General features: G+C 38.6%; 1 protein-coding gene across 7 annotated transcripts in view; it reads right to left on the reverse strand.

Moving 5' to 3' along the window:
* LOC148880251 (SNARE-interacting protein KEULE-like) overlaps nt 1-24,230 on the reverse strand; it is a 113,950-nt gene that overhangs the window by 85,728 nt on the left and 3,992 nt on the right. For 3 of the 7 annotated variants that reach the window (XR_016104506.1, XM_088962118.1, XM_088962119.1), the window contains exons 2-7: nt 21,249-21,307; nt 20,034-20,115; nt 19,812-19,890; nt 13,490-13,540; nt 13,293-13,389; nt 13,062-13,094 (exon numbers count right to left, since the gene is read on the reverse strand). Coding sequence is in view for 6 of the 7 variants with exons in the window: in XM_088962118.1 (XP_088818244.1) it covers nt 13,062-13,094; nt 13,293-13,389; nt 13,490-13,540; nt 19,812-19,890; nt 20,034-20,115; nt 21,249-21,307 (401 nt within the window). In the remaining variant the exon portion in view is untranslated. Of the gene's footprint in view, nt 1-13,061; nt 13,095-13,292; nt 13,390-13,489; nt 13,541-14,364; nt 14,640-15,515; nt 15,687-19,811; nt 19,891-20,033; nt 20,116-21,248; nt 21,308-24,230 lie in introns of all 7 variants that reach the window. The other 4 variants (XM_088962121.1, XM_088962120.1, XM_088962123.1 and 1 more) reach the window with 4 other exon arrangements.

The following is a 24,230-nucleotide window of genomic DNA, read 5'->3' on the forward strand; positions in this document are numbered from 1 at the left end:
GCTGTTATTCTATGTTATATTTATGTTCTTTTCTGTAATGGGGCTTATTCTGGGCCCATCCTCTTCTATGTTGTGTTTTTGTAATTTCTTGCCCAACCAAGGGCCTCTCATGTAATTATTCAAGAATTAACTTAATAAAGTTGTATTAGAGTGTTAGAGGGGGAGATTAGTTCGAACCTCTGATCCTCTAACCCTCCTTGCCGCCAGCTCTCTCTCCATCTTCACCAATCTTTTCAGCTGTTTGCCTTTTCTGTTTTTTCATCTAATCTTACACAGTCCCATACTTCAAAAGGTTGTTTTTCAACTGCTTGCTTCACGAACCTTTGGGTTTTCTGAGATGCCCTGTTTTAAGTTTGTTGTTAACAGGATTTTCCGAGACACCTTCAGCCCTTCTCCTTCCTAGATCCACCCCAAATTTTCCTACTAAAACTGATTTCCTCAAAACTTCCTCTTCAAATGCCTGAACCAAATCCACTTCACTTGTTTCCCCCCATAAGCCATAACCAACTCCCTACAATCAGGCTTTCTTGAACTTACCCTGCTCTTCAACACACAACCTTGCTCAATTGCTTCATTTCCTTCGATCTTGTTAGAATTGACAGTACAAGGTATTTAGGTATTTTGTCTATCTAATTGAGATTGAATAGTTTCTTTTGTCTGAGTTTAAGTTATTTGTCCCATACTTAATGAGGGACAATATTGACTTTTATAATTCAATATATACACTATAAATACAGTTGAAAAACAGTCCTAGAAGTATGGGACTGTGCAAGAAAACCAGAAAACTAACAAGAGAAGATTAGATAAGATTAGAGAAGGACAGAGAGAGAAAGAGTTGCGGCAAGGAAAGTTAGAGGATGAGGAGTTCGAACTAATCCTCCCTCTAATACTCTAATACTATTTTATTAAGTTAATCTTTGAGTAATTACAAGAGAGGTCCTTAGTTGGACAAGAAATTAAAAAAAATGAACATAGAAGAGTATGGACCCAGAATAAGGCCCATTACAGAGAAGAACATAAAGATAATATAAATTAACAGCCTATGGGCCATTCGGCCCATCTTCTCTACACTCCCCCTCAAGCTGAGCATAGATGTTAATCATGCCCATCTTGCCAGTGTCATGCTAAAGCCTTGCCTTGGGAAGACCTTTGGTGAGGAAATCTGCCAATTGTCCTTCAGAGGTAATGAATGGAAGACACACTTCACCTGAAGAGACTCTTTCCCGAATAAAGTGTCTATCAACCTCAATATGTTTAGTTCTATCATGTTGTACGGGGTTGTGGGCAATGTTGATGGCAGCCTGATTATCACAGTACAACATCATTGGCTTGTCATAATCAATCCCAAGTTCTTCCATCAATGACCTTAGCCACAACAGTTTAGAGACTCCATGTGCCATGGCCCTGTATTCTGCTTCTGCTGAGGATCGGGCCACAACTGATTTTTCTTGCTCCTCCAAGAGACAACATTACCAACCACCAGACTGCAATACACTGAAGTAGATCTTCTGTCATCAATATTTCCAGCCCAGTCAACATCAGTATAGGCTTTGAGTTTCAGATGTCCATGCTTGGTAAACAGAATCCCTTTTCCTGGAGAGCCTTTCAAATAACACAGAACTCGTTCTGCAGCTGCCATATGAGTATCTCTAGGTGCATGCATGTACTGGCTAATACAGCTAACAGCATATGCAATATCTGGCCGAGTCATGCACAGGTACAGAATCTTCCCAAGAAGTCTCTGAAAAACCCCTTTGTCTTCCAACAATGCCCCATCTAAAGCAAACAGTTTGTGACTCATATCAATAGGAGTTGCAGCTAGTCTAGCACCCATCTTCCCAGTTTCAGAGAGCAAGTCAAGGACATACTTCCTTTGGGAGATAAGAATCCCATTCTTGGATCTAGCAACTTCTATGCCAAGGAAGTATCTCAATTCCCCTAGATCCTTAATCTCAAATTCTGTACAAAGGAAAGACTTAAGAGCACGAATTCCTGAGGCATCATTACCAATCACAACAATGTCATCAACATACACAATAAGATAGACTGACTGCCAGGGATTCACTTCTCTTCACAAAAAGAGTATGATCTGATTGTGTCTGAGTGTAGCCAAATTTAACAAGTGTTCTAAACTTCTCAAACCATGCTCTAGGAGACTGTTTGAGGCCATAAAGAGATTTCTTCAATTTGCATACCTTTCCTAGCATCTCATTTCCATACATTCCTGGAGGGAGAGACATATAGACTTCCTAATGTGAGTCACCATTCAGAAATGCATTCTTTACATCCAATTGATAAAGGGGCCAATCAAAGTGAGAGCCAGAGATAAGAAAACTCTCACTGATGTCATCTTTGCAACAGGAGCAAAGGTCTCCAAATAATCAATCCCACACGTCTGTGTGTACCCTTTGGCAACCAGTCTGGCCTTATACCTCTCAATAGTCCCATCAGCCCGGTATTTAATGGTAAAGACCCACTTGCAACCAACCGGATCCTTCCCTTCAGGAAAATCCACCACTTCCCAAGTATCATTTTTGTGTAGGGCATCCATCTCAAATTGCATGGCATCTCTTCTGGAATCTCAAGAGCTTCTGACACAAATCTAGGAATAGGGTTAAAAGCAACTGAAGAGAGATAGGCAAAGTATGAAGGAGAAAGTAGGTCATATGAAAGGTGTTTGGAAATGCAATGTGCAGTGCACTTCAGTTTTCCTTTCCTAATAGCAATAGGAACATCAAGATCCGGGAAAGATGGTTCCAAAGAGGTTAAAACATCACCTGTTGTCTCATCGCGATTTGAAGTGTATGAGGCTCATCTGCTGTAAGAGAAACAACCTGCTCATTCCTGGACCTTTGCCTTTGATACACCTTGGGATTGTGGGTAGGACGAGGAGGTAAAGAGATAGGAGTACTAGGTCAAGAAGAATGAAGTGACTGGTCCTCCCTTGATTCATTTTGTGAGGACACAGGCCTATCAAGAGACTCAACTAGGACAGGGAGAGGAAGAGCAAACACTTGTGACAAACTCTCCCCCTGTTGACAATGTCCTTCCTGAGAGGACCCATAAAAATGAGAAAGTTCATCAAAGGTAACATCCATGGAGACATATCGAGTGCAAGTCTTTGGATCAAAACAACAGTAACCCTTTTGTGTGGGGGAATAACCAAGGAAGATGCATTTGTGGGCTTTTGGTTCAAACTTATGTCTCTGGACACTTGGAATGTGAGCACAACAGTAACACTCCTTCAAGATGGCTATCATCTTTCCAAACTTTTCATACTCAGCCTTCATGGCTGCCAATTGTGCATAGGCAGACTCAATTTCAGCATCTGTACCTATGGCTGCATTTGCACTCCCTGTCTTCCTACCATCATTTTTCTTCTGAAATCGAGCAGGAACAAGTCCGGGATGTAATTTCCAGCACTTGTCCTTGGTATGCTTTGGCTTCTTGCAATATTCACAAACAACCTCTTTCTTTCCAGTGCAACTCTATAACTCCTTTGGGTTTAACCCCCATATTTGCAAATGCATTAGTGCCAACTCCTTGTACCTGTACCTGTCTTCTGCTTTCTTCACTACTGACTAAAGCATATGCTTGTGATAGTGAGACACTTTCCTTGGACAGAATATTTTGTTTTGTGATGTCATATTCAAAGTTTATCCCAGTTAGGAACTCAAAAACCCTGTTCCTTTCAACTAATTTCCAGTAGGTCTCTGCATCATTGGGAGTATCCCATGTCACTGCCTCTATTAGATCAATTTCTTGCCACAGAGATTTCAAGGTGGAGAAATATGCTGCAAGGGATTTCTCCCCCTGTCTCAGATTCTTCACATCACTCCTTAGTTTATAGGCTCTGGCTACATTCAGTTTCTGGGAGTACGTTTCTGCAACACTATCCCAGATTTCCTTAGCCGAAATCATCCAAAGATAATGTTGACTAATCTATGGCTGCATTGAATTCACAAGCCACCCAATCACTGTGTAATTCTCTTGCACCCATTTCTCATAAGAGGGATCATCCACTGGGGGAGCTTTCTTGCTCTCAGAGATAAACCCCAACTTTCCTCTACTGCAAATATGAATTTTTACGGATTGTGACCAGGCCAAATAATTGGTTCCATCCAGTTTAACTGTAGTTATAGCCAACGAGGAATCAGTTGTAGTTCCCGAAGTATGTCCATATTCAGCAGTACTCTTGTTCTCAATTTCTGAGAAGTCCATTATGTAACAACTTCAATTAGAGTTTTGGCAAGCCACCAATAGTATACTGATTTTAAAGAACTCAGATTGAGTTGAATCAACAACAAACACAGCAACTCACAAACTCAGTTCAGGCCTGACAGCCGTGAGAACCAAGTTCAGTGGCAGCACTTTCAATAAGAAGAAGGCCTGATTCAGCCTTCAAGGAACAATCAGTCGACCTCCAAACACTATGTATTCTTGGTTCCCAACAATATTTTCCCACAGAGAACAAAAAATATAATCCATAGTACTTAAGAGGCCTTTTTACAAACACTATGTATGCAGCAGTCAACATTTCACTGTTAACTAGCAGGAATCACTTCAAGAACACTCCGTATAGGTCCAAGAAGTAGCTGAACTAAAGTAGAGACTCGTACCACTGAGCCCAAACAAGTTTCGGCCACTTGGCAGTCCAATAAGATAAGAAAATAACCTAGAAATCTCTGAGTTAAGAGCAGTCCAGCAACAACCGAACAGTAGAGCAGATATAGAGGAGTTTCGAGTACAAATAGCTCCCCAAATCAGAAAAATACCCCAGCAACAACTCAGCAATAACTGAAGCAACTTACAGTCGTATGAATCTCTGATTTGAGCTTCAAATCAAGCCGAGCAATCTATGTCTCTGATTCTTCCTGGTCCCCGAACTAATCTCCAAGCGAATAGAGTCTTGGGCACCCTTTAATGACCTCCAAGAGTCAGGCAAGTGAGCCTAAACTTCCAGCCCTAAAACACCCTCATGCAGTTGGCTGGACTACAACCACATGAGAGCCACGCCAAGCTCAGTCCCACTCTGATACCAAGTTGAAAAACAGTCCTAGAAGTATGGGACTGTGCAAGAAAACCAGAAAACTAACAAGAGAAGATTAGAGAAGATTAGAGAAGGAGAGAGAGAGAGAGAGAGAAAGCTGCGGCAAGGAGAGTTAGAGGATGAGGAGTTCGAACAATCCTCTCTCTAACACTCTAATACTCTTTTATTAAGTTAATCTTTGAGTAATTACAAGAGAGGTCCTTAGTTGGACAAGAAATTACAAAAAATGAACATAGAAGAGTATGGGCCCAGAATAAGGCCCATTACAGAGAAGAACATAAAGATAATATAAAGTAACAGCCTATGGGCCATTCGGCCCATCTTCTCTACAAATACAAAGTGGGTCGGCTGGGTCAGTGAAGACTTTTCTCTTCTAGACCGAACCCTTCTCCTCTTCCTCTTCTTCTTCTTCTTCTTCTTCTTCCTACATACTTTGAACCTAGAACTGAACTAGGGTTAATCAACCTATTCACATGGTATCAGAGCAATAAGAAACCAGTTTCAAACTTAATCGTCCTTCGTCCTCCTGGGATCGCCATATCAGAATTTTTTTGAAGTAACTCTTAGACAAATTGGAAGATTGATAAGAGGCCAAAAAGGAGCAATTGTTTTTTGTTCTTGGAAGTAAATATGCCTCCAGTTGCTGTGGTGGTGATCGACGTTGTGGTGTACTAAATGCCCTCTACTCGATGATACTAAGGGGGCTGGTTGTGGACAGGTGTGAACAAAAATCTCTATTCAGCTAATAGTGGAGTGTGGTTGCTTCTTTTGGGGCTGGATTTCATTTATGTGGCAGTGTGGATTGGTAGGTATGCATATGAACCTCTTTTACTTCTGCTTATACTTGGACATGTGTGTTGACAGTAGGGTTTTCGAGTGCTGAACTCATGACAGCAGTAGTATGGTCATAATTATATTTTATTGTGAAGTGTGTGGTGAGGTGCTGAATAGTAGAGGGTGACTCTTGTTTATTATAGTGATTTCTTTGTGGGGTGAGGTGAATCGGTTAGGATGGCATCAACTGGAGAAGGTGGTGACAATAAGACAAGTGTTATGATTTCTCCTGATTACTTAAATGTTCAAATGACCTCTATTAAATTTAATGGTGAGAACTATGTGACATGGGCAAAATCTGTGGTGGTGTTTTTAAAACTCAAGAAAAAGGTGAAACATGTGAGAGAGGAGAAACCCTCTTCTAATTCTCTAGGGTTTAGTGATTGGGAACAGGAGGATGCACAGATTATGACCTAGTTATGGAGTAGCATGGAGCCTAAAATTAGTGTGAATTTTATGTTCCTGGATACAACTAAGAAAACCTGGGACCATGCTAAGAAACTTTATTCTGGTAAAGATAATACCACTAGAGTATATCAGCTTTATCAAGAGTACTTTAACTTGAAGCAAGGTAACCAAAGCTTGGAAGAATACTATGGAAGCATGAGAAACCTCTGTAATGAGCTTAATGTATATCATCCTCTGACTCCAGATGTTCAAGTTCAGCAACAACAGCGAGAGCAACTTGATGTGACAAGGTTTCTAGTGGGTTTAAAGGCTGAATATGAACTTGTTCAAGCACAAATACTGGGAACGTCTACTCTCTCCTCTCTTGAAGAAGTGTTTGCCCATCTTCGGAGGATTTCTATTGATTCTTCAGAGTCTTCCTCTCTCTCGGACAGGTCTGGTTTTGTGGTGACTAGAGGGGGAGGTCATGGAAATAGTGGTGGTGGAGGTGATTGTGGGTTTCTCGGAAACCGAGGTGGCCATATGTTTAATCGTACAGGGGGTCCGCAGTGGACGTCGAAAGTCAGGGGAGGTCGTGGTAGAGGAAGAAGTAATGGAGCTAGGAAATGCACATAGTGTGGATTAGAGGGACATAGTGTTAATTTCTGTAATGATTTACATGGTCCACCCAACACTTGGGCTAATCATGTTGTGACTAGTGGCAGTGGTACAGTTAGTGCAAACCAGCTAACTAATCAGACCCCCTCCACATCTACTAGTGCTTTCAAGAAGGAAAAGGTGAGTCTCCCATATGAGGTATATGAGAAGTTCCTCCAACATCCTCTCAGTAGAACATAGCTACTCTTGCCCATTTAGGTATGGCTTGCTTGGCTTCCAAACCCTCACACTGGATCATTGACTCTGGAGCCTCGGATCATATGTCTGGGACTCCAGATATGTTTTCTTCATTCTCCCCATCTTCTACTTCTCAAACAAATACTCTTGCTAATGGTTCCACCTCACCCATCTGCGCTATTGGTGATGTTGCTTTGGCCTCATTGTCCTTATCCTCTATTTTATATGTACCTATGTTCCCTTTTAATCTTATGTCTGTTAGTAGACTAACAAAGTCACTTAATTGTTCTATAATCCTTTATCTCTCTTCTTGTGTGTTTCAAGATTTCAAGACGGGGATGAAGATTGGTGGAGAGCATGAAGCAAATGGATTGCATTACCTTAACTGTGGTGGCCCACCAGTAGCTTTTTAGTCATCTCTTACCCCTCTCCAGTGGCACTGCAGACTTAGTCATCCATCTCTCAAGGTTCTGAAGTTGTTGGTTCCATCCATAAGTCGTCTTCCATCGTTGGATTGTGAGTCGTGTCAACTTGGAAAACACCATAGAGTCTCTTTTAGTCCAAGAGTTGATAGTCGTGTCTTGAGTCCTTTTTCTTTAGTACATTCAAATGTTTGGAGTCCAAATAAAGTGGTGTCATACAATGGTTATAAGTATTTTGTAATTTTTGTTGATGAATTTTCAAGGATGACATGGCTCTATCTTATGAAAGATCAAAGTGAATTGTTCTCTATTTTCCAAAAATTTTATGGTGAAATACGTACCCAATTTGGAGTTCATATTAAAATTCTTCACTCAGATAATGCAAAAGAGTACACCTCAACACCATTTCAACAATATTTAGAGCACCATGGGATAATTCATCAAACTTCTTGTTCCTATACCACACAACAGAATGGCGTGGCTAAACAGAAAAATCGACATTTACTTGAAATCGCTTGGTCCATTATGCTTGATATGAATGTCCTAAAGCGATTTTGGAGTGATGCTGTCCTGACATCATGTTTCCTCATCAATCAGATGCCCATGTCCATCCTTGGAAGTCAATCCCCTTTCTCAGTCTTGTTTCCTACTCTTTCTTCGCTCCCTCTTACTCCTAGAGTCTTTGGTTGTGTTCACTTTGTTCAAAATTTAGGACTTGGTTTAGACAAGTTAGATGTGCATGCCACCAAATGCATATTTCTTGGATACTCTAGGACCCAAAAAGGGTATAAGTATTATAACCCTAGCTCTCATCGGTCCTTTGTGTGCTTGGATGTCACTTTCTTTGAGTTCATTCCTTTTTTCTCGAGTACTGATGTCCCTCCTCCTGCTCCTATGGTTCCACTTCCAGTGGTTCTAGTTCCGGTTGAGGACCCCCTTCCCGTAGTTTATGTTCAAGTTCCATCCCCACCTTCTCCAGTGCAGGTTAATATTGAGAGGCCACCTATAACACAAGTGTATACTCATAGAAGAGCACCAGCCCCTCCTTCTGACCTTAATCTTCCTACTGCATTGCGGAAAGGTAAACGTAATTGTACATCTCATCCTATTTCTCATTATGTTTCTATTGCTCACCTTTCTACTTCCCATCACCATTTTATATCTTTGCTATCCTCTGTTTCCACTCCTAAGACTATCCAAGAATCCCTTACTTCTCCAGGGTGGCAACAAGCAATGGAAGAGTAATTGTCTGCCTTACAATACAATCACACGTGGGAGCTTACTACTCTCCCTCCCAATAAGCTTGTTGTTGGATGTAAGAGGGTCTACACAGTGAAGTATCTTCCAGATGGTAGTGTAGAGCAATTAAAGGCCAAGTTAGTGGCCAAGGGCTATTCCCAGTTATATGGTGTTGACTATATGGAGACATTCTCTCCTGTGGCTAAGATATGTTCAGTTCAGGTGTTAATTTCATTAGCAGCAATGTATAATTGGCCTCTCTTTCAACTAGACATCAAGAATGCCTTCTTACATGGTGATCTAGTAGAGGAAGTATATATGGAGCAACCACTAGGGTTTGATGCTCAGGGAGAGGATGGTAAAGTTTGTAGACTTAAGAAGGCAATCTATGGGCTGAAACAATCTCCATGTGCGTGGTTTGGTAGATTCAGTGAAGTAGTGAAGAACTTTGGCATGAAACAGTGTCAAGTAAACCATTTTGTATTCAACCATGAATCAAAAGATGAAAAAATCTTACTAGTGCTGTCTGTGGATGATATTGTCATAACTGGTAGTGACAGGAATGAGATTGATAGGTTGAAAAACTTTCTACAAGATCACTTCAACACGAAGGATCTTGGTAAGCTGAAATACGTCCTGGGAATAGAAGTTGCTAGGTCAAGGCATGGAATTAACCTGTGTCAAAAGAAATATGTCCTTGACTTACTTAAAGAAATAGGGTTGTTAGGTGCCAAACCAGCTAAAATTCCCATGGAACTGAAGGTACAAGAGGTTGATAATCAATAGGTGCCAAACCATCAATAATAAGTTGAGTATTGATGCAAGTGAAGACTTTAATGATCCTAGAAGGTACAAGAGGTTGGTGGGAAAATTGAACCATCTGACTATCACACGGTCATATATATCATTTGTTGTGGTGAGTCAGTTTATGCAATATTCTCAGGTTCCACATTGGGAAGCAGTTCTAAGAATAGTCAGGTACCTGAAGAGTGCTTCAGGTCATAGTCTATTATACAAAAATGGAGGAAATCTTGAGATAGAAGGGTATACAAATGCTGATTGGACCAGATCTGTGTCAAATCGGAGGTCAACTACAAGATATTGTATCTTCCTTGGTGGCAATCTGGTAACTTGAAAGATCAAGAAACAAACAATGGTGGAAATGAACAGTGCAGAAGCTGAGTACAGGGCTATGGTTCATACTACATGTGAACTAGTATGATTGAAAAATCTCTTGCATGAAATGGGATTCTCAATTGATAGGCCCATGAGGTTGTACTGTGATAATCAAGATGTTGTACACATTTCTTCTAATCCAGTCTTTTATGAGAGAACAAAGCATATTAAAGTCAACTACCACTTTGTACAAGAAAAAGTGATCGATGGAGTGATAACTACAACTCATGTGAGTTCAAAAAACCATTGGGCAGATTTGTTTACAAAGGGACTGTCTCGGGGAAGAGTGGAGGACTGTCTCGGGGAAGAGTGGATTACATATGTGACAAGTTGAGACTATATGACATATATTCTTTAGCTTGAAGGGGAGTGTTAGAATCGACATTACAAGGTTATTTAGGTCTTTTGTCAATCTAATTGAGATTGAATAGTCTGTTTTATCTGAGTTTAAGTTATGACATATATGCAAAGCTCACTTTAAGTCTTCCTCTCTTTCTCCTACATCCTTCGGATCTCAACTAGATCCATGGGGATAGCTGTCTTTAATCCCCGCTGGTTCTTGTCTGCCGCATCTTTTTCTTGAATGATGCCACTGGATGAAATCGACAAAAGCAGTTAGGGTCCAACCGTAACTGTAATTGGCCCTATTTCATCCTTCAATTATCTCAGATGACTTGGCGGGCTCGTGTCTCCAGAACGGATGAACCTTGTGGTCATCCATTTCCATGTCTCTTTCTTCCTCTTTCCTAAGCTCCTAGGGAGTTTGGAAACTTGATTTTTGAACCTGCTGTTTTTGTCACCTTCAACCGATTAAACGCTCTAGTCTTCCCCTCCTCCTACGTGAACGAAATCCTACAAAACTTTTCTGTTATCTCTTCCCATTCATAAGAGAAGCCTGCTCATGACTTAAGAAAGATGATGATGGACGTAAACTTCTGTCCATAATCGACCTATCTTTTAACAGCACGTGCTTAGGAGGCCCACCAAAAGGATTGACCGACTTCGGCCCACCGTCTTTTGAGCTGTCTTGATCAGTCGACCCATCTTGATTCTTCGGATAAAAAAGCCCACTTGTCCCATACTTCTCACCGAAATAAGGTGCCTGTTTAACACTTGTCCTTTCTGCATTTTTCTCTCAAAATTACCTCAATGCCCTTTGGGAGAACCGCCCTTCTGTTCGCCTCTCTGGTAAGATTTAAAAAAAATTCCTTTTTCATTAAATTCTTTTCACGAAGCAAAGCATTAGACCGTTCAACTTTTGAGACTGACTCTTCTTCTCCGCTCCCCACACCCTCCTCTTCCTTCCTGCTGCGTGTAAACCACCAAGCCAACTTGTCATCTTCTTCAACCTTGGGGTAGCCATCCCACAGTGCCACTTCACCTTTTGTAGCAAACCTTCCTCCATTGTCCTTCAATCCACAGGTCACTGGAACGAGGGATACATTCTGGTTTCACCCCAGACAATTTGGCCTTTATAGTGTACAGATCATCGAAACAATAATCTTCCATAGATCACCTAACGCTGATACTATTCTGTCAATTGAATCCCCTTTCCAAAGGTTGAACGGAAACCCTATCAGCTTAACAGTAGTGCTTGCTTCCGTGAACTCTTTCTCATTACAAGACATCTTCCATTTTTCAAACAAGACCAACGCTGCAACAGATTTTACTGAATAATCTTCCACTACTTCGTCTCCTACGTCAACAAAAACCTTATTATTGCTAAAAGGAAGATAGGCGATACTATTCTTCAAATCTTCCACCACAGAGTTCAGAATTGGTTTCTAATTTCTCACTTTCTCCTCTACAGTAACAACGTATCTCTTCTCCCAAACACTGGTTTCCACTTCCAACGACTGACTTTGGCGTATTATGTGAGCTAGCTATGATAAACGACCCCTGTTTGTTCTGATCATCACCGGCTGTCACTACACCCCTATTGGGCTCCGTACTCTCCTCTGTTGTTGCAAGGCGATCAGCTTCCATAAAAACATTCAGCATCTTTTCTCTCGAAGAATCCGAAGCTGAGAAACATAGATATTTTTGCAAATCTTCTGAAAACCTCAACCAGTCACTACTTCCCTTTCCTTCCGGCAGGCAAATCATTTGCCTATAATCTTCTTCAGTGAACTCTGTAATAGTAACATACCAATCTTTTCTATTCCATCATAGCACTGACTCATGCCATCTATCTACTGAGCTCATGGAACTTCACCACCCTACCATTCTAACAGAGAACACCGCCCCATCCACAAAACCCTTTAGCCATCGTATTTCTCCTTCGGTTAGAAAAATCGTAGATTTTCTCCTCCTTTAACTTCAGATACCTTCAATCCTGCCCTCTAAAAATCTTCTCAAATCAGATTTTTTGCTTCAATCTGAAAACTCCTACTCCACACCATTGTCTCCATCGCCGACTATGCTAGAAAACTCCTTGTTACATAGGAAAAGAAACCTCTCCACACCCAACCACATATGTCCAACTGGAGCCCACTGCAGCTTCTTCAAAACCTCTAACACTACTTAGTGGATAAAATAACTAAATAATAAGATATTCAAGGGCACAATAATCTACACAACTTCATCTTCATCCATTAAGGATCACAACCTCCCTAAAAACATGTTCACTAAAAAACAGAGAAATTAGCTTTTTTCGGTTCAGCCACTTAAGCTGTTATCAAACAACTCCTTACCGGAGTTCAAATGAAAAAAAACAAAATTCAACTCAAACTTTGACCATGAACTCATTGCAGTAAAAATAATTTGGTTCATATTAAAGCTTAGAACCATCTAAAGAATGCATTGATTTTAAAACCCAATTTAAAGAACAGATTCTCTTGCACAATGTCAATCTGAAGAGGGTTTCTATACTACATGGTACAGAAAGGTGTGTTTCCAAGGGGATTGCCCTTCATGATTGTGTTCTAATCAGTATTTTGTAGATAAAAATTCACATCATCTGTGAGAAAGAAATTTATTCAAAAATGACCTTCACAGAATGATGGTAATCTCCACCATTAAGTATTTGCAAAAGTCCCTGCCCCTATATGATTTGAATTAAACAAGGACTTTTACAAAGGCAAGGGTATTGGCAATACCTGACTGTCTATAGGAAAATACTCCAAATTGAACTGCATACCTCACCAAAACAAGAAAACAATCAGTATCAGGAAGACTAGGCTTTTCAATAATGAAAGCACCAAGAAAAGTTCGAAATATACTGATAAAAGATCAATAGTTAAATTATGTACTTTATTAGAACATAATTAGCTAATTACTGATTAATTAAATGAAATTGCAAAGCTATATAAAAAGAAGATAATGTTAACCTCTTTCAATGCACCTATGCGAGGTAAAACACTTGTGTCATTCTTAATGTGAGTAACCAATTCTTTTGGAGTAGGTGAACTGAAGAAAACAAATGCCCTGGTACAGAAATATTAATGCTTAAACTAAGTTGAATATTATAGAGCATAGATGTAAAGAACTAGATCGTGGAAAGGGGGGAAGTAAATCATTCACATACTTCTTGTATAAAGGCACTCTTCCAGACATGTCTGACAAGAACATGACAATACTGCAAGTTACCAAAAGCAAAGTTAGAAAATGCAACCATCTGTCCATCTGTGGCAAAAATATACCACATGTAGTATCAATTTTAGTTTCCTGTGTTTTATGGCTTCGTGCAAAAGATGAGAGATGCTAAGGGTGTTGAACTATGAAAGAATAAGATGGAAAAACCACTCCAAGCCATGGTGCAATAGGAGAACATGTAAAGACACTAAAAATAAAAATAAAACAAAAGTAATCAAGAGAAGAGAATTTATGGAGAATGAAAGTGAGAATAGGGAATATACATAATATTGTAGGTGTAAAATCGTTATCATCATCTAAGCCTTGCCCCAACTATATGGGGTCAGCTACCTGAATCCTGTTTCACCATTTCACTCTGTTCAATGACATATCCATTGTCAAATTATGGTCACTTAAATCATTTCTTACTACTTCCACCCAAGTCCTTTTAGGTATGTCCCTAGCTCTTCTAGCCTCTTCAATTTGTTTGTTTTTTTTTTTTGATAAATAATGATAAAATTTTATTACTAATCAAGAGATAGAAGCAACAGAGGTAGATAAACAGGACATCCCACCAGAAGCGTGACATGAAGCCTCAAGTATATAAAAAAATTATAATTGAACCAAAACATATGATCCCTGTTCACTCCTTGATTATCTAAATAGTCTGCTAATCCATTTGTTAATCTCTTGAGAGAGAGATGTTAACAATGTTCATTAAATCAGAAAAAGTACATGAGATGTACAACACAGAAGAAAATGAAGACGGACTTCAGTTACATAGGAAGAGTAAAGTTGCTATAGAGAGAATCTCTCTTAGTCCCAAACCTTGCATCCATACCACCCAAAAGGTGAGCTTTGCATCCATGCCACCCAAAAGGTCTCTAGCCTCGGCTAGGTAATGAAACAGCTTCCAAGGGCCATCATCTTTCTCCCCTAACCATTTGATTGTGTTTGCAGTGTCACCTTCAACAGCTATTCTTGTAAGACCCAAGTCTTTAGCAATTCGGATCACTTTAAGAGCTGCCTAAGCATCAGACTTAGTAGAATTTGTTGTTCCAATTGGACCACTGAAGGCCCAAAAGATATTACCATCCTTCTCCCTGATCACACAACCAATGCCAATTAGGGGTGCCAATCAGGTGGGTTTGGGTTTGAGCTTCAACCCATCTAACCCACAAACCCGTTAATGATCCATTTAGAGAAAATAAAATGGATTGAATTTAACTCAAATCTCCCTTCACCAAACCCAACTTGCTTGACCCATTAATCCTAGATATACATAAATTACATAAAAAAGCAACATGAATTGTAGAAAATACAAAATTATAAAAAATATAGAAAATGCAAAAAATAACAAAAATTACAGAAAAACATAACAAAAATTATACAAACATAGAAAATGAGAAAATAACAAAAGTTATAGGAAAATATAATAAAAGTTATAACAAATTTGAAAATGAAAAAAATAAAAAATAAACAATCCAAGCCATTAAAGAACTCATAAACTCCCTTAAAATGTTGTAAAAAGATGTGGACTTTGTGGTTTTATGCAAACTGTTTTATCCGTATAATAAGATTAATCGGCTTATGATCTGCCATCTCAATACCCACCACTTGAATGAGATTCCATCTCTACCACTGAAAACGTCCAATATTTACAACTCAACCCACTCAAAAGTAGTATTGAAATAAAGTGGGGCCCATTTCTTCCTGTTGACAACTAACAAACATCAAATGCTCAAGCATGTCTGACTACACATTACATCATAGAAAGCACTTAAGATGTTGACACAGACAACTTGTACTCCTTTCCCAGATTAGATTTGATTTTCTATAATCATTTACTACCGTATGATTGATGATGAACAAAGGAACAAATTATCTCTATAAAAAACAAAATTCTTGGTTTGAACTTCGAAATTTTCAAATTCATAACCCTAGTTTAGAACTTTAAAATGAAGAGCAGAGCGACACACCTTTCGCCATTGCAATCGGAGTTTGCATCCTCACCTCACTGGCTTTCCCAACCGCTAAACCTGACGAAAATAGCAGCTCTGCTATTAATTCCATTGATGTGGGGTTTGCAGTCATGGAGATGATCATAAGCTTCATTCCTTGTTTCAATTGGCCTAAAACTGTTAAGAAAACTGTAAAGAGAGAAGAGAAACAAAAAATTTGATTGCTTAGAGAGGGAGGGAGATGAGGAGACAAGCATAGAGTGAGAGAAGAATCTAGGGTTAGGAGACTATCTTTGTCATGGAAGAGATGAAAGAAGAAAGATGAAAATGAAGTGACGAACCAGAGAGAGAAAAATCAAAGTGTCAAAAGCAATGGGTTACCTGTTGGATAACCATGACCCTACCCACTTAATCCATTTAAATGTTCTTTCAATGGGTTAACCAACCCACCACACCCGGTATTAAATACATACAATCCAACCTGTCAATTAATGGGTGGATTGGGTGGGTTAGCAGGTTTGGTTGAAAAATTGCCATTACTAATGCCAATCATCCCTAGGTTTCTTAAAGCACTACCATCAAAGTGTTACAGATCTGATCTGTACTGGTTTCAGCCCTAAATGATAGAGAAGAACAAAGAAGAAAGAAAGAAGAGAAACAACATTAGAAGCCCAAACATCACTATGAATAATTTCAAAAGGTGAAGTAGCATGTTCAATTTGGTGAGTGAATAGAAAAATATGACTCTTACTCAAACAACAAGAAACACAAGATCTATCAAAGGATTTCATAAAAGAAAAATTAGTTTTAATAAAACCAGAATCAAACAAGTATTTAAGTTTTTTATAATTTGGGTGGCTCAAGCGTTTATGCCACAAATCCCAAACATAGTTTCTTTGACTCAAACCAAGACTCAATGTAGAAGAGCTCGAAAAAGTAGAAGATGATGCTGATGGAGATTTATCAAACTCCAATGCAAACAAGCAATCCATCCTACACACCTTCCCTTTCACCTTCCTAGTGCACTGGTCCTGAATCAAACAACCATCAGAGGAAAAAGGTTAGAATGTGACTTTCATCAACTAATTGACCAACCAAAATAAGGTTGGCAGTAAGTTTAGGAACAAAGAAGGTTTTAGCAAGGAACAAGGATTTTGAGGGGGAAAGTTTGATACACAAGTCATCACTCCCAATGATGTCAAATTTCTCACCATTAGTGGTGACAATGTGTCGATATTGGTCTCAAACAATACCTTTGAGGGTTCAAGATAGGCCCCAATCATATGATTTGTAGCATTAGAATCAATTATCCAAAATGGAGACGAGCAATAACCGGAGAACTCACCAGATAGGCCGATAGTAGAAAAGGCAGATGAGATGGAAGAAGATACCGGTTGTTGTATCTCTTCCTTATTCATGGAAGTAGAGGATTCTCCCTTGGCAATAGGGGTATCAGACACTCGTCCCTCAAACACTTGATAAGCTCATAAATGATTATTCTCCATAGGTCCCTTGGGTGGACGAATTGGGCAATCTGGAATGATATGTCCATGTTGTTTGCAATATGTGCAGACATTCTTCTTTTTGCAATGAGAGGTTATATGACCATATTCTTTACATTCATAACATTGAGTTTTAGAAAGGTCATTTCCACCAGATTTCTTATTCCCCCGTGTAAGAAAAACAGTATCAATCCCTGAAACAGAATGTTTCCCTCTTATGTTTGCAGTAGTTAGGAGTCTAGTTTCTTCCCTCAACAACTCTCCCATCACAGAGTCCAAGTCTAGAAGAGTTCCTCTACTCAAAATATTTGACCTGATTATTTCATACTCAAGTCTCAGCCTCATGAGAAATTAGTTAACTTTCCTATTTTCAGATTGTTTCTGCAAATACTTGACACATTCAACGGGATCAGAGGGTTCAGTATGAACAAGTCCATATTCGGCCCAGCGATCAATAAAGCCTGAATAGTATTCTTGTATCTTTTTGTCCCCCTGGTAATAAGCAAAGGTTTCAGAGTCAATCTAGTATTGTCGTGATATATTGGACTAACGATAAACCTTTTTCAAATAGGCATACATCTCATAGGTAGTCCTCAGTCTTCTCATAGGAACACTAATGTGAGGCACAATGGAGTTCAAAATCCAAGAGACTAACTTTCCATTGTCAATCTTCCATTGTGTATAGGCTTTACTATCAGCCTCAGCCTCATTAGGTTTACTTACAATCCCATTCAAGTAACCTTCAAGTCCATTTCCCTCAACATAGAAATCAAAATGGAACTTCCACATATTGTAGTTAGTTCCATCAAAAATTTCAGGGAGAAAATCAACCTTTTCAGTCATCATAAACGAGCAAAAAACAACCCAGAATAGCAGTACTGATGTTGGAAAAGTACTCAAATCAGCAACGAACAAGGTAGAAAAAATTACTTCAGCTGAACACGGTATTCTTCAGAAAAGTAAAATGAGGGTTGAGGCATGAAATATAGACAAATCCAAGGCAACTTCAGCAGGTAACTTTAGAGAAGAATGAAAAGTCCTCCAATAGCACCACAGAATTAGGGCAACACAAATTAGGGTTCCAAGAACTAATAACCAAGAGAAAATACCCTAGGGCAGCACAAAAACCAGGGTTCCAAGGACTGATAACAGTCGGTTATGACAATAGTGTGATGCACCAACCTGAAATGAGAAGTTTTGCATATCAGTTTTGAAGAGAAGACCTGATGTCTTTTTAAGTTCCTCAGTTAGAAGAAGAAACCAGGTTCGAATACTGCTGCTATTGAGGGAGGAAGCAGCCAAATTGTTGAGACTCCTTAATCTGTGATTGTTCGAAACTGAACCACAGAGAGAAAGGCTGCTGCCGCCCAAGAGAAATCAGTACACAGTCAGAGGAAGAAAACAAAAGTGCTACCGCCTAGGAGAGAAGACCGGAACTCCTCCAAGACTTGTTAGTTTCTGCTGATTTTCTGAGGGAAAGAAGAAGGTTTTAGGTGACACAGCTGGTCAGAAATCCTTCCAAACATAAGCCTTCAAGAGGAACAAGGGTTAGAAGAGCCCTAACACCAGCCAAAAGCACCCTGAGAACAGAAACCCTAATATGCCCAACGAATGAGCAAGGAAAGAACAGCTTGCTCTAATACCATGTCAACAGACCCAGAGCAAAATACAAAATTCTGGGGATGAAGAATGAATGATTCGACCCTACCCCAAGGGTCCTTTATATAGAAAGTGAAATTTCAAAAATTACAGAGAGGCCCTTGCAGGGCTGAAGTGAGAAAATAATAAATAAGAAAACAATACAATAAGTACTACAGTAGAATGGTACATTAGGGAGTTTCTAATGTGTCAGCCAAAGAGAGGCCCTTTCAGGGCTGACTTCTGACCACCCCTTTTTTTTGCTAATGTGTCCGCCAAAGAATTAGGCAATCTTTGTACTCAATGAATTTTTACTTGGAAGTTTCTAATCAGCCATCTAAACTTATTTAATTCAATTCCTATAGCTCCAAATTACTCCCTCATCATTCAACAACCACACTATCACTACCTTCAAATCACCTTCAATGATTATTTTTTTCCAATTGAGATCTTTCGCCTGCTGCAAACCCTCCAACATAGCAGCAACTTGGCCCTCTTCATTCCTAAAAACACCTCCAACTCCTGAAGGCCTCATATTCCCCATGCTGCTATCATCAAAATTGAGTTTTATGAAACCCATCTCTGATGGCTCCCATTTAAAAAAAACCATTAAAATAAAAAGAAAAGAAAAATAGGTGATGAGTGATCACCAAAAAATCAAACACTACAGAAAATAAAAAACACAAAATACAATATCAAAGTAATCAAACCCCTATATCCAATTCCTGTAAAGCCCAAAAGCCCTCCCCAATGTGCAATACAAGCCATATGCCTGGACAAAGCAAGCAACCTTGACATAAAACAAATTCAAAGTTAAAGTAAAAGTAAAGAAATGTGGATTGTACCCAAGTGCTTCAAGCATGTGAAACTCTTAATGTGTTTGTCTATTTAGTTGCATTGCTTTACAGTTTAAAATAGCCCATTTCCAGATTTTGATTAAGAATCCCAGGTTACTCCAACCTCCATGAAATGAGAAGAAAGGGAACACAAGGGCAGATGATACAGGTGCAGTTATAATTGAGGTAACTAACTCATGTACTGTAATATATAAAGAATGGAAAAAAGGTAAACAAGATTCTACCTATAAATGATAGAAAAAAAAAATTATACAGTTTCTCTCTAACAGGAACCAGGAAAATGGATATCAAATTGCAAAGATAAGGGAATTATTTACTTTTCTTTTGTTGGCTGGATGAAGTAAATAGCATCCATGGAGGGCAATGGCTGTCTTCGCCTGAAAAGGTCTTCCACCACTGCAAGAATCATTGAAAACATAGTGAACTCTAACCAAGAAACTAATGGAGAAACAACATCACTCAAGCTGAAAAACCAAAGCAATATCTAAGAATAAAAAGTAAAGCTTGAAACTTTTCAAAGAGTGGCTTCTGTTGCTTACATGAGATTCCTTCCTCTGTGATGTCAGCCATCTTGCATGAGTAAGACATGACCTTGACAGTAACTTTGTCCATGATGAGTACCTGTTCATCATGTATTAAAATTGACCAGGCTAATAAAGTAGGAATCTCATAGAAATAAAAAACCAGAGGTAATATTCCATAAATTTCCAAGAGAGAGAGTAAAAATATTGGCATGAAAGATAACTGGCAAGCCAGTTGAGTTACATGAAAGGCTTCAAGAGGATAAAGCTTGCCATCAGATTTAAGATAACAACAAATTTTAACATCCATAAAATAAAGGCTATGTTTGATTTGATAGAAAATAAAAGAGAAACAGAAAGTTTAAGGAAAAGTATTTAAGGAGTTTTATGAAATTTCTTAAGAACTTCCCCCAACTTTCCCTTGATCTATTACTTTATATCAAACCAAACACGGCTTAAGAGAAAATAAAGAAGAATTTATTTCACTGTCAGTTTTCTTTGGAAACTGTAACAACAGAACTTAACAAGAGCTGAGACAATGCAACAATCATGCATCATTGGTGCCAAGATGAAAAACAAGGGATTACAAGCAGGTTATTCATCCATTTCAAGCATAGTGAAATAGTGAACTCCAGACATGATTCAAACCACAAGTATTATGGATGACATGCTTTTAGTTTCCAATGGGGAACCTAGACTTCCTGATACCTACACGTATCTGTATGTGCATGCATTATAAAGGATCTCTAATTGGTCAAACCATCCTCCTTAAGTGAATGACAAGTACTATAGGAAATCTCTTCTGGGTACACAATACCAGTCACTAGAGATCATGACGTGAAGGTAAGGGAATGGAACACAACTAAGTAACTTAGGCAAAAACACAGAGACAAAAACCTGATCTGTAGAATCCCTATGACTACAAAACAAGAAAAAAGACTTGTATCTGCTTACATAAGAATATAAGATATAAGTATCACAACACTACAAAATAATTTTTTTTTCTTAAAAAAGTTCATTGTCAATGTTGGCCCCAACTATCAAGGAACATGGGAGGGGTAGACACTAGACACGATAAGGGCTTAATCTTTGGCATTTTTCTTGCACAAAGCAGCCACTCTCAAACTCTGAACAAGCATTCTAAGACTTGTCAACCCGAGATAAAATAAAACTTTTTGCTAACTTATCATAAAAAATAATACTTCCAATTCATAATAACAATTCTAATAGTACCTTCCAACTTGATTTTGCATCTCCAACTTTGGATGACCGAAGCATTTCATGCAATAATCCTGAACATATGCATACAACATAAGTATTACAAAGGGTTCACCAATATCCCAAAAAACAACAAACCTTAAGTATAATGATTACTAATCTAGAAGTACCCTACAAGGTATGAGGTTAAAATGGTCTAAAGGTTTTAAATAAAAAATTGAAATGATAAAGAAAAGTTCTGATGAATGACATATAGTGTATAGTGTAGAGAGAATGAGGGGTAACTTCGTAATTTTACTTTCTTTTATTTGGCTCTTTTGTATATCTCTTTGTACATTACTGTACATATTTTACTCGTGTAAGGACAGAGTTGTCCATTCTCACATTGATATATATATTTCTGGGCGTGTGGGGACTGTATACACCCATCCATTTTCGTGTGACTCTCTTGTCTCTTCTCTTCTTCGACTAGAATTGACATGGTATCAGAGCAGGTTGCTCTCTGATCTTATTCTCTACTGAAATCTACCGAACCCTTCAACCGGTGAGTGTATAGGGCTGTTTTTTATCAACCCTACCTGCTGTACAAACAAAGTTCAAACTCTGCAGGAGAGATTTCATTAGATCTCTCTTAGGATATCTCAGATCAGGGCCAAACTTCAGATCTGGTGTCACCTAGACCAGATCTATCTGTTGTACAAATATCTCTTGGTTTGGTGAAGTTTTGAAGTAATTTTGATCATCTTCCTTGGGCGGCTGCTACTTAAAGTTTCCTTTTTTGGACTATTGATTTTTTTACTGAGGTTTCAAACTTCGTTTTCTTACTCTAAGGGTATCAGTGATTCCTACTGATTATTATCTCCTCCTCAAGGTATTCATCTTACTCTAAGGGTCTCAGTGATAGGACAAAGTTTTTTATCTCTTTTCCTTGCCAAAAAAAATAAAAAGATATTTTTTCCCTTTTTTCACAACTCACTAATATCATAATATTTTTTACTACTCTAGTCATAATAGTATTGTATTTCACAAAAAAAAAAAAAAACCATGTCCATTGAGAACCTGTACACTGGGAATGTACAACACTATATCACTTCGTATGAATTTAGCTTACAATAAGTGTTTTAGTATAAAAAAAAGGAGCTATTTGAAATTCCTTGAAAATGTTTCTATATGCTCAGCCATGAGCAAGTAATCCTTTAAGATTTCTCTTTACCACATCCATCTCATTCACTTTATTTTCAAAAATCTGCAAGTTTCTTTTCTTCCCCAGTGTTTCATAGACACAAACACAGGAGCCAAAATCCAACACGTTTCCAAGAGTCTGACTTGGCAAGACAAGAAAACATGGATTTGAAGACATGTAAATGGAAAAATATAAATAATTATTTTCTTATTGAATTTTCACATTAAATGGTTTCCTTTGTTACTAAGCAACATTTGATATGAAAAATGGCATTCATGTACATTAGCTTTTCATTTATGTCAAATAAGATAAATATTGCATAGAAGTGTGCTAAAAAATCCATTGAGTGTTGGACTAAACACATATCCAAAATAGACACATTGTCCATTTGGAGTTCATGAAAAACTGCTTTCCACACCACCTGTAATATTGCTTTGAGTAGCATGCTCCGCAACACCTTGTCCATTCTACTCAATTTTGCAACCTCTATGGAAAAGGGAAGGTATTGACTTAGGAAGGCATCCCTTCACTCCAAAACAAGCTAGAGGCACAGTTTAAAGTTGGAAGGAGAACCTACAATGAATGAACAAGCTAGAGCCATTGTTGCCACACAGAGCACAAAGGTCACTACTCAAATTCATGCCTCTTGATAAGCATATCAATTAGCAAAAATTTTCTCTCTGTAGTTGTTTAAGCAAGGCCACCTTTGATGGTATGTATTTGACCCAAACTTTAGAACTAGGGAACAAACTTTTCCTCGTTCTAACTGATTTTGTTGTAAAAATTGCACTAAGAACTAGCCTGACTTGTCTCAGACCCAAGTTCTTTTATCTACCCTCTCCTAAGTAGGTTTTTCTTGATAAATATGACTATATAGGTTTTCCATCAGTTCTGTTGTTAGAGTGCTGCTAGTTTATTTTTTTTATATTAGACTGTGACAACAAGGGCACCACTGTAATTTCTCATTCTTTTTATTTGTTCGTGATGTCCCCTAGTATAAGTAACATAACTGTCGCCACCAGCCAGAACTTTTTGGCTCTCTAAAGTTTCTCTCCTCTTCTCCTCTCTTCTTTTTTTTTTCTATTGTTTTTGGTGGAAAACATGGTATCAAAGCATCCTACTGAGTGGTAAAAGACTCCAAATCAAGCAATTCTTTCGAAAACCTTTTTTTTCCTAGACTGTGTGAAGAGAAAACTCCCAGCAGACTGATCTGAACACCAGTTTCTTCCTTCTTTTTCTTTTTTGCTTCGTTGTAGGCTTGTAGCACCAAGATAAGTGCTTCTGGTGACAAGCTGTGAAGTTGACTGTAAAGGTATGTGTCTTTTGTCTGGGTGTTGTAGTGGATTGTGGGATCCCTCCCAACTATTGTAACCCTTGCCACATGGGGTTTTGTGAACTGTTGGTGAATAGAGGTTTAGTTGTTGGGCGTTGTAGCCAGTTTGTCGAGTACTCCTGTGTGTCCAGCTAAGGCTTAAAACCCTAATTCTTAGTTGTGTGTGGTGACACTGATCAGATTTGTGGTTAAACATTTGTGTTTGGTGGTGAGGGTGATTACATAAATGATACGCCCCTGTCGGCATATCAATCTGTATTGATATTTTGAACCTTGGTTTAAAACAGCCTCTGAGAGCCTAGTTTGGACAATTTAGCAAAGTTGTTAAGGAGTTTGGTTAAGGTCAACCACTCCATATTCTTCTCTCCCTTCCAATATTGTCAAAAAAAAAAAAAAAAAAAAAACTCCATATTCTTCTCCCCCTTCCACAGAATTTGTGCGGTTAGATTCTTAGTTAGCTAATCTTTTTACCAAAGGTTTA

Source organism: Nelumbo lutea, chromosome 1, assembly GCF_056320005.1.
Source record: "Nelumbo lutea isolate HS-2025 chromosome 1, American lotus-T2T, whole genome shotgun sequence".
NCBI classification, from domain to species: domain Eukaryota; kingdom Viridiplantae; phylum Streptophyta; class Magnoliopsida; order Proteales; family Nelumbonaceae; genus Nelumbo; species Nelumbo lutea.